The sequence below is a fragment of the Homarus americanus genome, unplaced genomic scaffold (genome assembly GCF_018991925.1).
Source record: "Homarus americanus isolate GMGI-L3 unplaced genomic scaffold, GMGI_Hamer_2.0 scaffold4896, whole genome shotgun sequence".
NCBI lineage: Eukaryota > Metazoa > Arthropoda > Malacostraca > Decapoda > Nephropidae > Homarus > Homarus americanus.
In genome coordinates this window covers 6,216,939-6,235,040 of record NW_024749657.1, presented here as the reverse complement: position 1 = coordinate 6,235,040, position 18,102 = coordinate 6,216,939, and the positions used below count along the sequence as shown (strand labels likewise).

Below are 18,102 nucleotides of genomic sequence, written 5' to 3'. Positions count from 1 at the left end.
GTTGTTCAGTTATATTTCCCGCCTCTGCTGACGGCTGTTCGCTCGAGTGGCCAAGTCTGTCGCACTCATCCACCAATTTTCGGAGGTCGTGTAATATTTCAGTGTGATTCTAATCTTTTAAAATGTTAGTTTTTGCATTATTTAGCTTTACTGATATGTAATTTGTCTTAGTATGCTTTATTGTAGGTAAAAATAAGTATATACTGTATATCAAATGCTTCCTCCGAAAGCGTCAATTTGTTACCAGAGTTTAACAGTTAATTCATGTATAAGATTTCTGATAAACTTCCTACTTGCTCCTGTTTGAAATATTGAATGTATGTATCTATATAATTTAGCTAAATATCTTTCTCGACAGAAACGGTCATTCCAACGATTATGAATAAACTCATTAAAAAATACATCATTACTTCAGGACGAAATCGAACAGATTTGGAACAGCCAATCAGCTGTAACTCTTGAGGAGGGGGCGGGGCATCTTTTATTAGCTGGGATAAAAACCCACTATAGTTGTCTAGATGACAATGGTATTTCCCAGCCATCCTTCATCCTTTTTTTTTCTTAAGGAGTCAGAGTTGTGTTGGGAAAGAGTGACTATTTTTCTGAATAATTTCAGAAATTAGCAGGCACATATGTTAGGTTCCAGGAAACCTTACTTGTTAAATAGCAGACTTGATGGCTGCACACGTTTTGTCTCATTTGCATAAATTATACACTCGCCCATATTTGTGCATGCATTTCTTACTTTTATTTCAGGCAAGATGTATGGTACAGGAGTTGAAAATCCAATTTTTACTAGTTGTAAATGCACCATTAAATAGCAGTCACAATTTTATTAGGTCCTGGGAAATGGTTTACATGTATAACATAGGATGGTGATAGTGGCGTCAAGTTGAATTTCACATGGACCAACCTGTCACACAGTGTATAGCCAACACAATACAGTACTGTACATACATTACCAAATTTCAAAATCATAAAGGAATACAAATTTATAACATTAGCTACACTCTAACTTAAACTACACTACTAAATTACTCTAGGGGGTCTACTTCTTCTTTAACAACTACATCTTCATAAGTACTTTCTTCTTTTATGAACACTTCACTTACCAGAACTTCTTTATGCATCTCACTATTTTCGATAAGTTCATTAAGCTGCTCATCTTCAAAACTCGAGAACTCACACTTTTCTTCCTTTATGTTAACGTTCATCAGTGTAACACCACCACAAACTTCTTTGACATCATCTACACTTGGGTGCGTGAAACTATTATTAGTTATGTCCCCATTTTGAGCATCATGGTTTTCCAAGTGTTTTTTAAAAAGATTGCTATGTCTAAATCTCTCATGACAAATTGAACATTCAAAAGGTCTTTTCCTTGTATGGATAAGGATATGACTTTTCAAATTTCCTTTTTGACAAAAGGATTTACCACAATCTGAACACTTGTATGGCTTCTTTTTAGAATGAATATAGCTATGAGTCTTTAGGTTGCCTGCTACTGTAAACCTCTTACCACACAGATGACATGCAAAAGGCTTCTCGCCTGTGTGAATTCTAACATGCTGTTTGCACTTGGAATTGGTAATGAATGTCTTCCCACACATTGGACATTCATATGGTCTTTCTCCAGTATGAATTCTAACATGTTCTTGAAGTTTAGAATTTGACCTGAATCTTTTCCCACATGTGCAACACTCAAAACGTTTTTCTTCCACATGTTCCGGTAACAAGCCAGGACTATCTGATTCATTTTCTGTTAGGCAGTCATATTTAGTGCATATATCACTCAGTAGAACTTCTTTTTGATGTATATCATTATTTTCACCAATCTGTTTGTCTTCAGAAACAGATATGTCATCACTTTCATCATTCATGTCAGTGTTCATTGCTGTAACATTATTAAATAATTTTTTGACATCATTTGTATCTGGAGTTATTAAACTGTTCCCAGTAACATTTTGGATAGCATTATTGTGAATAGCCAAGTGTTTTGTAAAATGGACTCTGTGTCTAAAATTTTGATGACATATTGAACATTCAAAAACTTTTTTCCTTGTATGAATAAGGATATGACTTTTCAAATTTCCCTTTTGAGAAAAAGCTTTACCACATTCTGAACACTTGTATGGCTTCTTTTCTGTATGAATAAGGCTATGTGTCTTTAGATTACTTGCTGCTGTAAACCTCTTACCACACAGATGACATGCAAAAGGCTTCTCACCTGTGTGAATCCTAACATGCTGTTTGCACTTGGAATTTGTTGTGAAAGATTTCCCACACACAGAGCAGTGAAAAGGTTTTTCTCCAGTATGGATTCTAATATGTTCTTGAAGTTTAGAGTTTGTTCTGAATTTATTTTTACAAATGGAACACTCAAAACGTTTTTCTTCCATATGTATTACACTATGAAAAGCTAATTCACCTTCTGTTTGGCAGCCTTTACCACATATAGAACACTTGTAAGGCTTTTCTTTTATATGGGTCCGAACGTGTATCTGTAAATCAGATTTTGACGCAAAGCTTTTGTTACACACGTAGCAACTGCATAGTGTTTCTTCTACATGTGCCAAATAATGATCTTTGAGCCTACTCTTACACCGAAAAATCTCATTACAAATAAGGCAGTCATAATTTGTATGTGGCTTCTTCCTAGCACCACCTGTGGAAGGAACTTGTTGGTATGGTTGCTCTTCTGTCTGTATGTGAAGGAGGACATGGTTGGCAAAAGTACTTTCTCCAGTAAACTCTTCACCACAATCAATACATATGAAAGGCTCCTCTCCCCTGTGAGAATTAGAATGTAGCTTAAGAGCAGACTTCCTTTTAAAATTCTTGCCACACTCTGAACACTCATATTTCTCCATTGTCTCAAGTCCTATGACCATATACAGTACAGTATAATGGATCTGTGGGTGGTGGTTACATCTGAAATGAAATAAAATAAACAAATATTAATTGTGAGAACATGCCTCTACATACTGTGTAATGAAAAAAATTAGTTAATAAAATACAGCCCGGTTACAGTGTTACACAAGGTCACATAAACTTCAATATCATTAATAAATCAAACACAGGTATTTAGGCATTCTTCAATTTATAAAAGGTTCTATTCCTGAAAAAAACTTATGTGAATCCAACCTTCAATATTCTAGTACAGAACTATTAGGCATGTGAACTTCTGTACTATACTCTACATCTAACAAAAGTGACCCACAATTCTATTTTATCTCATATTTAAGTTGTCGGTAATATCTGTCTATGGGGCAATGGAAGGAAAAGAACTGCAAAATGTAACAGTAAATAGTTTAATATCATTATGCTGATACTGTGACTCTGATGGTCATAAATATTAAAAGAGTGGAACACCTTTTCCTCCCATTGAAATTTACAGGGGAGAGAGCAGGACTTAGAGTGAATGAGAACACATGTGGATCAAGAAAGGAAGAAACTTATTTCAGAAGTTCTATTTGAGGACCTTAATAGAGTAGACCCCCGATATAATACAATGATATGTATATAATGTGGTGCCCTAAATTACTCTCCCACATTTTTTATATTGCACAGTGTAAACCCAGAGCTCAGCCACAACAAAAGATAAGGTCAGAACTGGTGTTTAACATTGAGATTCACTTTAAATTAAGGTTTTGTGATTGTTTTTTATGAGAAAAAATCAGATGAATAAAATATAAAAATGTCTGAAATACTATGAATCATCCAGAAATATTTTGGTTTACCTGGAGTAAAGGTTTAAAAAATATATGAAAAATGTATATACATATTGTACTGTACTGTATATATATTGGACAAAAAAATATGAAAACTTCAGAAAGGACACAATTAAACATTGAGCAAATGGCTGTAGTGATTTCCACAGCTTTGTCCCTTTCAAAATGTTTTAACACATTCATTTTCATATTGAAACTCACACTTCCCTTGTCACTTCTGTACATGACAACATTTCCATGACAAACATGTTAACTCTTTTAATGTTTGTGTGATCATATTTCACATTCTGTCATTAATAGAGTTTATTTTGGGTAAAATGATTTTTTGGAATGTTCCGAGACAATATTATCAGGCAGGTTATTACAAGTTCATAATTCTTACTCCCAAGACATTAGCTCTAACAATTTTCTATAATTGTGGCTTCTTTACCTTAAGGCTGTGACCCTTAATGTAAGAAGACTAGAGGTTCCTAGTGTATGAAATCAACTGGCGTAGCTGAGGTTCTGTAGGGCTCGTTTATCATATTACAATTCATAAAGAGAGTCCCTTGGTTCACTACCATGGCTGCAAAAATAACCTACACTTTATTTTTTACATAGTTCTCTGAGAAACTGTTCTCGAGGGAGGGGGGTGGTGGCAGAAAGGACAGAGTGGTGGCAGGGAGGGCAGAATGGTGGCGGGGAGAGCCGAGTGTTAGTGGGGAGGAATAAGTGGTGCCGAATAATTCGGCTTATGAATAGCCTCCAGAAATGGAACCCATCCAAAACCCAGGCTATACATGTATTTCCGTTAGCCGAAACTTTCCAATACCCGAAATTGAAATCGGCTTCAAATTTTTCCTTAAAAAAGAAGTTTTTGAGGTTGAAAATCAGGTGAACTTTCTGAGAAAATACCAGATGAAGTAATGAGTAATTTCCAGAGAATTTTGAGAAAACTTCCAGAAACTCCAATTTTTTTTCCGGGCCTGGGAGCAAATTCCGAGGACGAAATACAGGGGGACCTCGTTATCCGAGCATTCATTATTCATGGACCTGCAGTTACCAGCCCAAATTACTGTAAAACTATAAAGTACATAAAAATTCCTCGAACTTGAAAGGATTCCACGGATGAAATCTGTCGGTCAAGAGCATAAGTGTTTGAAATTCTCGTTCTCCTCCCATTCTCTCAAAGTTCATCCTTCTCGTCCGCGTGGCATCATACATGTACAGTAATAGTCGCCTGCATCGCCAAGACTTGTTCTGAAAGTACTCCAAGGCTTTTTTGTTAATCTGTTGTTCCTTTGGTGACATTGGTGGAATATTTTGTAGCCATGAGTTCCAAGCCAACGCAAGGTCCTTCTGGTGTAAGACCACCACCTTAAAGAGATGATGATGAGATGGCAGTAGACAATCCACTTAGTCGTGCCCGTCTCTTAATTTCCGACTAATCCTTCTATCCCAACATCCACCTTCATCCAGCCAATCAAGCTCAAATCTCTACTTTTGAAGGTAAGTTAAAAAAAATTATAAATGTTAAAATTATTTATTTTAAAAATATTTTTGTAATGTGTCTCAGTGAACCACTTTCACTGGAGTAAGTGTGCGATTACATGTGTGCACAGTTGCCTGACCGCATGGTTAGACAGCCAAGTCGTGTCAACACACTGACCCCAAATAACTTTAAGTACCTCAAATAAGTTATAATGTTAAATAATTTCATAAAATAATGTGTAATCAACTGTTTAACAATGTTTCTCAGGTATATAAATGTTAAAGATATCAAAATAAACTTTTTGAGTGTCATTTACAATGTGATGTTCCAATTAGATGCTATTCCTATTCATTCTTATGGAAATTTATTTCCCTTTATCTGGAATCACTATCCGAGTCTTTATTCTTGTCCCTATTAAGCTCGGATAACAAGGACCCCCTGTAATGTGTAATTCTGAAAAATTCTGGAAGCTCTCCAAAATTTTCTATACCGGGTCTGGGAACAAATTCTGAGGATGAAATATAGTGCAATTTCCTGAAAAATTCTGAGAAAAACTCTCCAAACTCTTCTACTCCAGGCCTGGGGACAAAGGTTCCCAGGAGTGACGAAAGACTGCATCATGCTCCCTGGTCCTCACGTGCTCGGTGTGTGGGTGGGAAGACTGCCTGGGTAACACTTTGATTGGCTAATGCTGTCACATAACTGCATGGGATACCTGTGATAGGCTGATGCATCTCACAGATTACCTCCCCCAAGCCTAGCATCAGGGCATGCTTAGTTCATTGTCTGCAGTCATTTTACAGGGTTGATCCATCGCTCAGTCCTGTTGTATGTAAACTTTATTGTACCAAATCTCATCGGCTGTATTAATTATCATAAAAACTTGTACAGTATATATGATCGAAGTAAATGACACTGTTGACTATGTTGTATATCACTAAGTCTACTTTTAAACATGACCTTTTGATCCATCCAGTACATAATGTATGCATTAATATAATAATAATACTTGATGGAAATGCTTGGCACATTGTTTAGTGCAGTATTAAGTCTTAGGGCCAAATGTTTCCCCTTAAGTAGGTACAGTACTAACAATTATTTAATGGTTACCTCATTTCCTTAGTTAACTACACATGAAAAAACATACAATACTTCATAAAATAGGTATTGTCAGACTTACCTGAAACATAATGATTATGGCAGTCCTTAACTCCTCTGGTTCAGTTATTGTTGACAGCACAAGATTCTATTTGTTGGATACACTTCAATGCTCAAAGAGCCTCTTATCTGAAAGCCACATCTGGAGTGAATGCTGTACTCACTGACTAGAGTATCCATATGGGCTAAGTCACCAGTTCCTCTCTCAAGTATATTACAGCATATGCCATCTGTTGAAAAAAAATTATATTACCATACTAAATTATTTCCAATAATAATACAGTAGCTACCTTTTACAAGAACAAGGTGAAGAGTATTTGGTACTAACATTTGACTGGTGTCTATTTGATATCTAAATACGGGAATAAATTAAAGAGAAAGTCTATAAAAACAAAGTTTCCCCCGTGTTCATTAGTAGCCTGCTCAAGAGTCTGACAGCGATTCACCTGACATAGCTGCTGTGACACACACACAAAATGTTAAATATAAAGTATCTTTTCATAGAAATAAGTCCTATAAACTTAAGTGTACAAGGCATTAGTGTAGATGGTGATGTAGAATATTTCAGGAGTTTAAGTGAAACTTTTATATAACAAGAATTTATTGACCATACTGTATATGGTGGTGTCTACCCTACTGAGATCCTATGCATATTTGCTAATATTTTTTTACTTAAAATATTGGCTCTACCAATTAACCCATCCCCCATGTAATTTACATGCTAACAAATACAGTACTGTACAGTATTTTGTGATCACACCCTGCTGATGTGAGGTAAGGTGACAGGAGTTATCACATGACTAAGGTTACTGCCACTGACACCATTTAGACAGACCCAAATGATCTGCGAGTATACAGTATACATAAGCAAAATATTCAAGCTTTAAGATGCTTATTTAACTTTTACCATACAAAAATCCAAGTAAGCAAATTTCCTTCAAATTATTTTTAGGGAAAGTAAAATAGATATCCGGGCAAGTAAATTCAAGTCACCTGCCCAAGGCAAGGAAATGTTCCACATAATATGCACAATCTGGGTTTGGCTATTTCAGATGTGTATAATATACACTGGATATTTGTCCAGTTGTTGGTTAGGTAGGTTTTTTTTTACTACAACCAGAAGGGGTTGATAGAATTAGACGAAACATTTTAGAAACGTTAATTACAATCTATTAATTACATAAATGGAAATGAGAATCCATTCAATGTCATTATGAATGTTTTGAAAAGTTTTTCTTATAAGTAAGGTCAAGTTCTAATAGATTCTGTGCATTCTCATTGTAAGTAACGTTTCTACAAAGTTTCATACAAATTCTATCAACTCCTAACCAACAACCGAACAAGTATCCACAGCATATAATATATACAACCGACAGTGTACATTTTCTCAATACTAACAGGGGTGATTTAAATAAGCACCCCAGAGGACATTCTTTAGTAATACTGTAATGGAGCAGATGGCTAGCACCTGAAGGAATGTTCGATTTCATTCAGTTTTCCCACAGTGTTATTAGAGTACCGTAAGTACTTTTTATTATTAATATTATTATTATTTATTTTAGTTTTCTCTATCTACAATCGTAAATGAACTCTCTTTTAAAATAATTATTTTAATGATAAGAACATCTGGAAAAAATAAACAAAATCGAACAACTTCTAGTGTTAATCGTGTGATCCACATTTACTCATTTCTTATTTGAGTGTTCATACCTTGAACTAGCAGATGATCTACTCAGGTTTAATAAGACACAAGTTAAAAACACAAACACAACTCTGGCAATGTTTTACGGTGTGAGATCAAAACCTGCCAGTGTTGTGACAGTGCGAGCTCAATCAAGACCACACTTGACTAACAATAACGCAAATACAGATACATTGTGGAGTCAGTACATATTAGAGATGTGACCGACCACCCAAGCTGCTAACTGGCCGACTAGTGGGGAAGAGGAAGGGAGAATAAGGAAGACACAAGTGACTGACAACAACAACAGGGCAGAAATACGCATTACGTACACCTTTTATTATTTATTATTTCAATTATCAGAACACTTTTATCTTTATCACAATTAAAAACGTAATAAAATGTATTAATTAAACGCTACTTTATATTTATTTTACTCTCTAGTATTTCCAGTTATTAATTCTAAGAAAATTATTCACCATTACTTCATCAGGATATAAATGTGGTACACAAATATTCACTGTTTATATCCGGATTGATAGAAGTATCTTGGCTATCCTGATAGAGACGTGATACAGTTTCCTCTCATATTTTTTTTGTACCGTACGTAAACTCCAAAGCTGGCGACAACAGTGGGTGGTACAGTAAGGTAAACCCCAAGGCTGGTGACCCCAAGGCTGGGGATGGTAGGGGAGCAGTAGACCCCAACGCTGGGGAGGGTAGGGGGCAGTAGACCCCAAGGCTAGGAATGACGGGGGCAGTAGATCCCAAGGGTGGGGATGACAAGAGGGGTGCGGGGGTCAGTAGATCGCAGTGCATATCAGAGACGTGACCGACCGATCAAGCAGCTAACAAGCTGATCAGTGGCGAAAAGGATAAAAGTAAAAAGCATTGTTAGTAGTTTTTAAGTTTAACAAGTTTATTGGCAAAGCTTGTAGTACAGTATTTCAGTCAGGTCTTGACACTGAGGGTGGTATCACTTCTCACTGCCACGCAGGACAGAGGTTCATACACAAATAAATACATCATATTCATTAACAGCTGTATATGTATAGAGGTCAGACTCATGTGGGTAATGTCACTGTTCACTGCCATGCAGGACAGAGGTTCGTACACAAAGAAGGAAATACATCATATTCATTAGCAGTATATATGGGTCAGTGGTTCACATACATATTCTAATTGAAGACCAATCAGTGTGGGCTAGCAAATTTGGGATAAACAGCAAGAACGTTAGTACAGGAGGAAACCTGTCAAGTTTGGTAGGGTCACACTGGATAACACCCTTCTCACATGTGTCCGGTCCGGGCCGAGGCTCGAACCCTTGACATACTGGTGAGTTACACACGTTACCACTGCCAAACGTGATCTACACACGGATTTTAAGTCCTTCATGGGTGTATAACAATTTTGTAAATATATAGTCGTAACGTGCTACATCAAAGTGCAATTAAGAAAGAAAAGTACAATCATTATCTATAATAATTTTGTGAATATTTAAGTATATAGGTCGTAAGGTCAATTCAATTGTGATTTAAAATTATTGATTACTATATACTATGGGAAAAAAAGTAAAATTTCCAAGGGATCCCTGTAGTAAAGAGGCAGCCGCAGTAGAAGTGAGCCTCGCCGGGCGCAGTGGGCGGGAGCGCTATTGTTTACAAGCAAGAGTTATGCATGGCAGGTATGTCGCTTTGGTTGAGGTTTGGATGTTCACAGAATTCCTTTACGTATAACAGACGAGGCGATATTGCTTGATGAATACACAGACCTAGATTGTACAAGAGGCAACTGTTGTGAGGTACTTTACGTGAGTTTACGAGGAAGGAGGTAAGGATGGGTGATAAAATAGCCCACTGACGCCCTCATGTAGGCGGGGCTGCAGAGGTGTGCTGCTGTAGGCTGAATAGTCAATGTCTTGTAGTGGTTCTCAGGGATTTTTTATGCTAAAAGATACTCACCCGCGATAAAGGTTAACATATTATGGAGATAACGTTGAAGGTGTGATTTTTAATGGACAGACCAATTCCGCATTCTGTTTGTGTTAATTTATCCTCTTTGCCAATTGTCAGTTTATTAGACAGTCGGGCTGTTGTCATGTACGTGCTCCTGGGTCTGTACCTGAACATGTTCCAGCGTTGGTAGAAAGTGGATTTAAAGGAGCCCACACTTGGTGCTGTCACAACATTCTCTTGCAGGTTATACCTACAGTTCACAACTCATATCACATAAAGATTAGCTCCTTCCAGATTATTTTATCTGGGGAATAGGTTAGGTTAAGAGAGCATTAGGGCGGTTAATCTTTAGTTAAAGTAATCTGGAGGCTAATCTTCAGGTGGTCGCATAACTAATGGAGTACTCTGAAGAAGATATCTAACAGTTTTCTGTATCGTGTCTGTAATTTAAGGCTAACTCCAGAGACCCTGTTGGGTAATTATTCCACAAACACTCAAGTGATTTAGGCATGAAAAACAAAATCTTTTTCACCCCTAATACAGTGGTGATATTGAGAGTGTGAGGAATGTATAAATCATTGAGTTATGACCCTCCGTACCTTGTCAATCTTGACCCCCACCAAAAGTGGGAAGGGCTTTAAAGTAGAGGGAAAATGTGGAATTAAAAACAACTACAAAAAACTAACCTAACCCAATCGGTTCATTGTATTCACCTACTGGGTAGTTATTCCTCAAACACTGGAATACAATTTAGGTTAATACAGTACTGTATTATACTGGTCCCGAATTTGTTATATTTTTGTTTGTATAGTACAGGTACTTGATAAATGTTATAGTAGTAAAGAATACTTTTCTTTCCACAGATATGAGGTGAAAAAACAAGCAATGGACTGATATACAAGCAGAAGATAACTAACAGTAGCTATGGTACTTGGAAATATAGAGAATTCTCCATGTGAATATATGTCATATCAAGCGATGAAGCCATGACCTGCATCAAGCTGAGTCCATATTTAGTTCTCATTGTACATTATCACATACACCTTCATCATCCAGTGCAGTTATAATCCATCCCCTCGTCATTATTACTGAAGGAGTTTTATCAACATCCACTATATTAAAACTCATCCCAGCGAGGTACTGCTGTACATGTATGGTATAGCGTTAACTTGTAGTAAATGATATTCTATTTATTGTTAGATGATTATTTGGAATCTTATAAATAATTGACTGTTCTTCACTATCAGATAGATGAAGTGGAACATACAGAGTGATTTAGGAGAGAGGAACGGCTGCATTGATTAGAATCTCTTCTGATTCCTAGTCTGATCATCAGTAACACATGTAAGAGTCTTTTTACACTAGAGGAACTGTACAGGTGTCCAGAATGTCTGAAGACACAACAGAAATATCCTCTGTGGCAACAGAAGTGAAAGGTCAGACAACAAAGAAATCACATCAATGCACTGATTGTAATAAAACCTTCACAAAGAAATACAATCTAATAAAACACATGAGAGTTCATACAGGAGAGAAACCATATCAGTGTACAGAGTGTCTTAAAAGCTTTTCAGAAAAATCTAATTTGGTAACTCATATGAAAGGCCATACAGGAGATAAACCATTTCAGTGTTCAGAATGTCTTAAGAATTTCTCCTATAAATCTCATCTTGAAGAACATATGAAAGTTCATACAGGAGAGAAGCCATTTCAGTGTTCAGTGTGTCATAAAAGCTTTGTGCAAAAATCTTCTCTTGTAGTACACAAAAGAGTTCATACAGGGGAGAAATCATTTCAATGTTCAGTCTGTCAGAAAGACTATTCACAAAAGTCTGTTCTAGTAAGACATATGAGAGTACATACTGGTAAGAAGCCATTTAAGTGTTTAGAATGTCTTAAAGGCTTTTCATATAAATTTCATCTAGTAAAACACATGAGAGTTCACACAAGAAAGAAATATCAGTGTACAGAGTGTCGTAAAAGATTCTCAGAAAAATCTGATTTAGTAAAACACATGATAGATCATACAGCAAAGGAATCATTTCAGTGTTCAGTTTGTACCGAGGAATTTTCATGTAAATCTAGTTTAGCAGACCATATGAATGTTCATACTATAGGTAAACCATTTAAGTGTTCTGAATGTCTCAAGACTTTTACTCCTGACTCTACTTTAGTACAACATGTTAAGGTTCTCACAGGAGAAATCATATTTCAGTGTTTAGATTGTCTTAAAGAGTTTGCACAAAAGTCTTCTCTTGAATAATCTAAAGTTCTTACACAATACAAATACTTTAGTGTTCATATTGTCTTCAAACTTGACACATGAATCCATTCTGCTAAGACTTTTTATTTTATTTTGTTCTCAGTAGATGTATGAAAATATGGCACAAAGTTTTTGTTGTTGGAATACAAAATATGAATATTTTGATGTACAAACCTTATGAATATTTATTAAATGAGGAACAGACATCTTTCTATGCCCAGCTTAGCTTGGGCCAGTACCTGATAAATTGGAAATGGACAAGCACAGAGCAGCCTCAGAAATAGCCTTCTAGATTAATTTCAATGAAATGAAGTCCAGGTGAAACAGTCTGTGACTAATATGTTGTTGGATAATAACCTGGTCCTTTTATCCCCTTAGGGCTTTGCTGTGCTGGTACTGTATGGAAAATGCTTTAATATTAGGCATTAAACTGTAATTCTCAAGAAACTAATTTTCAAGGTCTCAATGTAGTACTAGTACTAATTCATTTAAAGCTACAGTACCCTAATCTAAAGTGATTGTATCCAGCAGGTTGTGGAATGCTCTAACAGTCTTTCTCTGGCATTTGTGAGATGGTAGTTTCTTTAGTTTTCTTTGTACATACAGTCATCTCCATTTCTATATGTAGAGGTATTAATGAAATAGTTTTATAGAAATGAAAGAGTTTTATCACTGACATGGTGTCAAATGTTGTCTATTATACTGTATACAGCAATACTCTCAACAAGTTAGCAGTTTTTGATAATCCAGCATGATTTTGTTCTTGAGGATTCCAAATCTCAAAGAATTCACTGTAGCTATTAGAATTTGTGGTATGACTTCTTGTCAGACCAGGATCATAGATGTTCATTGTTTGGTCTGTTTTTTAATGGCTCAAGATAGATAAGCAACAGACATTGATCTCATCCTGATTCGGTTATTCTCAATTTGTTGCAGTTCTTCTGGTAACTGTGTTAGTAACAAGATCTGCTGCTCATGTACATATGAGCTCATACAGTGTGGCATTGTTCTAGTAGGTTGGTAATTTGTACAGGTAATTGTAATTTACCTTTGTGAGTCTTTGTTATGGGAAAAATTTTAATTGTACGTACAGTGTAATAACTCTTTTGAAAGTACGATTACAACTCTTGTCAAACTAATTTCATGAGGTCCATAAAAGACCCACTTAATTCTTGTGTTTCATAAAACAGGTAAAATAAGTTTAAGATCTAATTTGCTGAAGAGTTTAACTTGACATGTTTTTATTTGTTTTGATCCTCTGAATGTTCTAAACCTTACAATGTTCTCAGTATTGTAAGCTATCTATATAATACATAAATGATGACATGCAGGGAGATTTTTATTCAACCTGAGATATGATTGTTGTTTTTGCTGTGGGACTTGAGTTGTGCTGATGTTTACTTGTTCATGTATGTGTGTTTTTTCCTCTCATTTATTCCATTCTGCTTTCATAGATTCAGTACTTTTCCGTAGAAGATTGACAGTGTTGAAATAATATCAGCAGTATACAGTACACTGACTAGGTAGGTTGACTAAATGACCACCTGTCTTTTCTGGAAATGTCTGGAATTGATGCTGAGACACATTATAATCATTAAATTCTGTTCGACAACATTTAGTACAGTAGCTGTAGTTAGGGACTGCAAGGATAATATCTACTTTTCCTCACATACAAGATGTTCTAACCTCCAAAATATTAAAGCTTTAGTGGTTGTCATGGTATATACTGTAAGCAGATGTATAGGATCTTTTTCCTATCCTGCAGACATACATAACTTACACTCCTACATCAATAGTCCAGTTAATACAGATACAATGATATTTAGATTAGTGTGACCCTATGACTTGGCTACAGTGATCAAAAATATAAAAACAAAACTGAATATATTTGAAATTTGTCACTTTGAAACTCCTGCAAATTCAGTACTATTACAATCACAGACATAAGATATTTAGATGTAATCAGAACCATTTATTTTATCCTCCAATCTTTCTTGTCTTGAGTCTGTAAAGATACTCATAAAATTTTGTTTCCTTATTGAAATGAAATGTTAAAAATTAATATATTACAGAAGTTATTATTTTTCTTCCCTTCCACCTTGATTTTTCCTGAGTGTAATTGAACCCATTTCTTCCACAAGTTTGTCTTCGATCTTAATAATCAAGGGAAACCCAGCCTTGAGGTGCTAACTTCTGGGTACTGCTTGTATTACCTGGTGGCATGGAGTAGTGATGTTGGGCATTTGGTACAATAATGTGCTGTATAACATTAAGTATGCAACATGGTACAATAAGATGCTGTACAACATCATAAAAGTCACTTGGTACAATAAAGTGATGTACTGTACAGTACAACATTTAAAGGACAATGAGGAAAACATCAAGTGAAGGTTTGAGTAAGTATTATTTAGGGGACTCTTAAGATCATAAAAAGGAATTAATATTAATTTATGATGTACTTAATATAAATATGAATGCCTCAAACTTTTTAAATTATTGCATCATGATAAATATAAATGAATAGCTGTAGATTGATTGTGTTAAACTTAAAAAAAAATACAATACCGCACAGTACTGTATTGTACAATACAATAAATATTTTGTTATTAGAATACCATGTAAACAATTGTAGACAGGCAGTGGGAATATATGCAAGTGTAAACAGGTGGGGAATTTATGAAGTGTAGACAGGCAGGGAACATTTACAGGTGAAGACAAACAAAGAAGTATGTACTGTACAACTACTGTATACACAAGCTGTGGGAATGTTGAATCTACCCATAGTAATTATTGTAGCCCAAGCCAGGGTGATAATACCCATTATAACCACCAAGACCAAATCCAGGTTGGTTATAGCCAAAACCATGGGCGTAAATGTTAGATCCGTGATGGTAGGGGTCTTGGTGTTGGTGATAGTGGTGGTCATAATGTCCATGATAAGGATCATTGGAATTGAGAACTTCACTGAGGACTCCTTGTGCTGCTCCTGCCAGTGCAGAGGCAATTAGTCTCTCACCAGCTTGTTGTTGATGAGCTCTGTGGCCTCGTCCTCCATCTGGGTAAGCTGCTGCTGTGCCAGCCATCACCACTATTAACAACACGGCCACACGCATCTGTGTCAACAAAAACTATGAATGACTTTTCACTGTAGTAACTTAGTATTCCAACAAAGGTTATGTAAATTCTATAGATATAACCTTAAGAATAGTTATTTATGTACCACAGGGATCCAGAAATACTGTATCCTCAAAATGTAGATCTAAGGACCATGGAATTCACATACTGTATTAACTTAAACTGTATACTGTATGTGTATTCTTGGACCTTAGGGATTCAGATATCATGGTGATAATGTATCTTTATGGACAGTGCTATTCTTATCTACTTTTCAAAAGGTAATTTTTCTTAGTTTTAAATGTCTATAAAATCTTATGCCTAAAAACTCTTTAACAAAAACTTATGAAGTAAAAAGTCCACTTAATGAGATAAAAAATCAAATGTATTCAAAATCCCCATAGAATCCTTTAAAGTAAAAAATAATTTACCCAAATAAAAACTATTGCTTAAACTTTCAATGTCAAAACCGTTACATTCATGATTTAGTTTCCTGTGATCTACTCAGTACTGTTCTCCTCTGAAGCTGCTGTAATACCATATATAAGCATCACTGTCTTGAGTACTAAATGTTCAAGAAGTACAGTAGTGAAGATGAATTTAGAAGTTATGTTATTGTTTTAACTGTAATTACATAACTTAACTGGTATAAGTGGGAGACCTGTTGATCCTGTTACCACACTATTGTTGTCTAGGAAATTAGTCTCCACACTGTCATTGTGGAGTTTGAGTGATACCCGTGTTAATGTTGGAGAGTGGTCGTCTTGCTACCTTGGTTCCTAACTTGTCTCTGGTCTTATCTGGCCTACCTTACAGTGTATCTTAATCTAGTCTTAGTAATTCGTCTTATTATCTAGGTTCCTAACAGGTTTAAAGTCTACTCTGGTTTATCTTATCTTCTCTTGTATTATAATCAAATGTCTATTGTTTAATTTGATTATTCAAGAGTCCTAGTCCCTATTGTTCTGATTTCCCTTGTTTATTCTACCTGATGCTAATTATAATTGTCTATCCTCCTCCTACTATTACTGATAATACTACTGCACTGTTCATTAGTTTTGTATTTAACTTTCTGGAATTTTATGATTTTGTTTGTAATATTTGCTCCAAAAATTATCTTCACGATTTTGTGTGAGAATATGACACAGCGGACGAAGGATTTGACAACCCTACCGAGACAACAGGAGTCACGGTTGCTCATTTTGAAATTCATCAGACACCTACGTAAATAATACTTTTTGGAGTGACATATAGGCTTATAGCTATTAAACCAAACTAGGGGCAAACCTTAGGACTAAAAGTTAAATAGTCTTGTATAGAGAAGCTTGAATTATGCGTGAATATAAAACTTAGCTGATCATAAATAACAATGTAACTCAAAGTAATATGTACTGTACATGATGCAACAACTTCAGCCTTACCTTCCTACTGTAATTAGGTTTTCTCTCAAGATCAACTTAAGGGAAACTGTGCAGACTTAACCGCCAGCACTGAATTTATAGCACCAGGCAGAACTGAGTTGCTAGTTTGGTAAATTTCCAGAAGGAAATTTTTTTTCTTCTCCATATCCAATTCAGATAAGAATGAATAGGATAGTTTGTTTTGAATAATGAATTAACGATTTAAATAAAAATATTAAAAAGTATGTTAGAAGGAGAGGCAGGGCAGGATAGGGGGGCATGACCAAGGACTTTGTAAGATTAAAGGTTTAACCCTCCAATATGGGATACCACTCAATTTCACTTTGATAACGCCAGATGCTTTTATTCAGGATAAACTTCCCATACACAAGGGGTTAGTAATACAGTCATAACAATTCTATATTATTAATGACAATAACAATAAATAATCATAAGCATAAAAGTAGTAATAATAACGACAATAATAGTAATAATAATAATAATGACTACTATTTTGGGGGGTAAAATTTACACACACACATTTAGCAGACAACCTTGGCATGTTAACGAAGCTAAACTATTACCCACCGACCGACCGACTGCTCATTAATTGACGTCACTTGACTTCCTGTGTAAAATCTGACCTCACTGTTACCTCAGCTATGATGTATACATGAATAATGGACTGCTGAGATACGGCAGACACACTCATACATAATACAGTATACAGTTACAGGGAATACAGTGATGCAGTGGCACAAATACAGCGGAAAAGTAACAGTGATACATGGATACAGAAGTGTAGTGATACAGTGATAACTGAATGTAGTGATACGCGGCCCGTGGATACAGTGATGCATGGACACTAATATGGTGATACATGGATACAGAATACAGTGATTCGTGGATACAGTAATGAACTGGTTACGGAAGTACATCTGCTTTAAGGAGAGAGTTGTAATAACACAGAGAGAGAGTTTGAAGGCTGGCTGTCACCCTCCAAGGTTATGCACCCATTACAGGAACACTCATCTAGTTGAGTTACTAAGGCCGTAAGTATTTTGAATCTATTAATTAAGAATACAGTAGTAAAAGTAGTGTAGATACAGGTGCTGGTACAGGTACAAGTTGAAGGATAGGTAAAGTAACAAATTAAGATGTAAGTCCAGGTCGTATAAGTAGCTTTCAAGAGGTACAAGTACAGAAACACGAACACGTAAGCTGCATATATTACAAAATAATCACAATACATAAACACTATTCATTACAGACATTACATGAATTATTACAAACTAATTCATGCAACTAATAAAAAACAACACTTACAGA

At 35.7% G+C, this 18,102-nt stretch overlaps 1 protein-coding gene and 2 long non-coding RNA genes across 7 annotated transcripts; 1 reads left to right on the top strand and 2 right to left on the bottom strand.

The window, feature by feature from the left end:
* Positions 1-789: 789 nt before the first annotated feature.
* On the bottom strand, positions 790-8,347 carry LOC121853671 (zinc finger protein 883-like). Of its 4 annotated transcripts, none has more exons than XM_042348008.1 (3): positions 8,071-8,347; positions 6,383-6,590; positions 790-2,931 (listed from the first exon to the last, which is right to left on the bottom strand). In XM_042348008.1, the coding sequence occupies exon 3, from the start codon at positions 2,889-2,891 to the stop codon at positions 1,035-1,037; it is 1,857 nt and encodes a 618-aa protein (XP_042203942.1). In that variant the 5' UTR covers positions 2,892-2,931; positions 6,383-6,590; positions 8,071-8,347; the 3' UTR covers positions 790-1,034. The 4 variants fall into 4 exon arrangements, 3 of the variants coding, with proteins under 3 accessions (XP_042203942.1, XP_042203943.1, XP_042203944.1); XM_042348009.1 differs by having other exon boundaries at positions 8,271-8,321; XM_042348010.1 differs by having other exon boundaries at positions 8,251-8,308.
* Positions 8,348-8,555: 208 nt separating this feature from the next.
* LOC121853674 lies at positions 8,556-11,384 on the top strand. 2 transcript variants are annotated; one of them, XR_006086382.1, is made up of 3 exons: positions 9,645-9,725; positions 10,860-11,133; positions 11,244-11,384. It is a non-coding gene; the product is annotated as an uncharacterized LOC121853674 (long non-coding RNA). The 2 variants fall into 2 exon arrangements; XR_006086381.1 differs by lacking the exons at positions 9,645-9,725; positions 11,244-11,384 and adding an exon at positions 8,556-8,690 and having other exon boundaries at positions 10,860-10,962.
* Positions 11,385-13,468: 2,084 nt separating this feature from the next.
* Positions 13,469-16,838, bottom strand: LOC121853673. The gene is made up of 2 exons (XR_006086380.1): positions 16,795-16,838; positions 13,469-15,372 (listed from the first exon to the last, which is right to left on the bottom strand). It is a non-coding gene; the product is annotated as an uncharacterized LOC121853673 (long non-coding RNA).
* Positions 16,839-18,102: the final 1,264 nt, after the last annotated feature.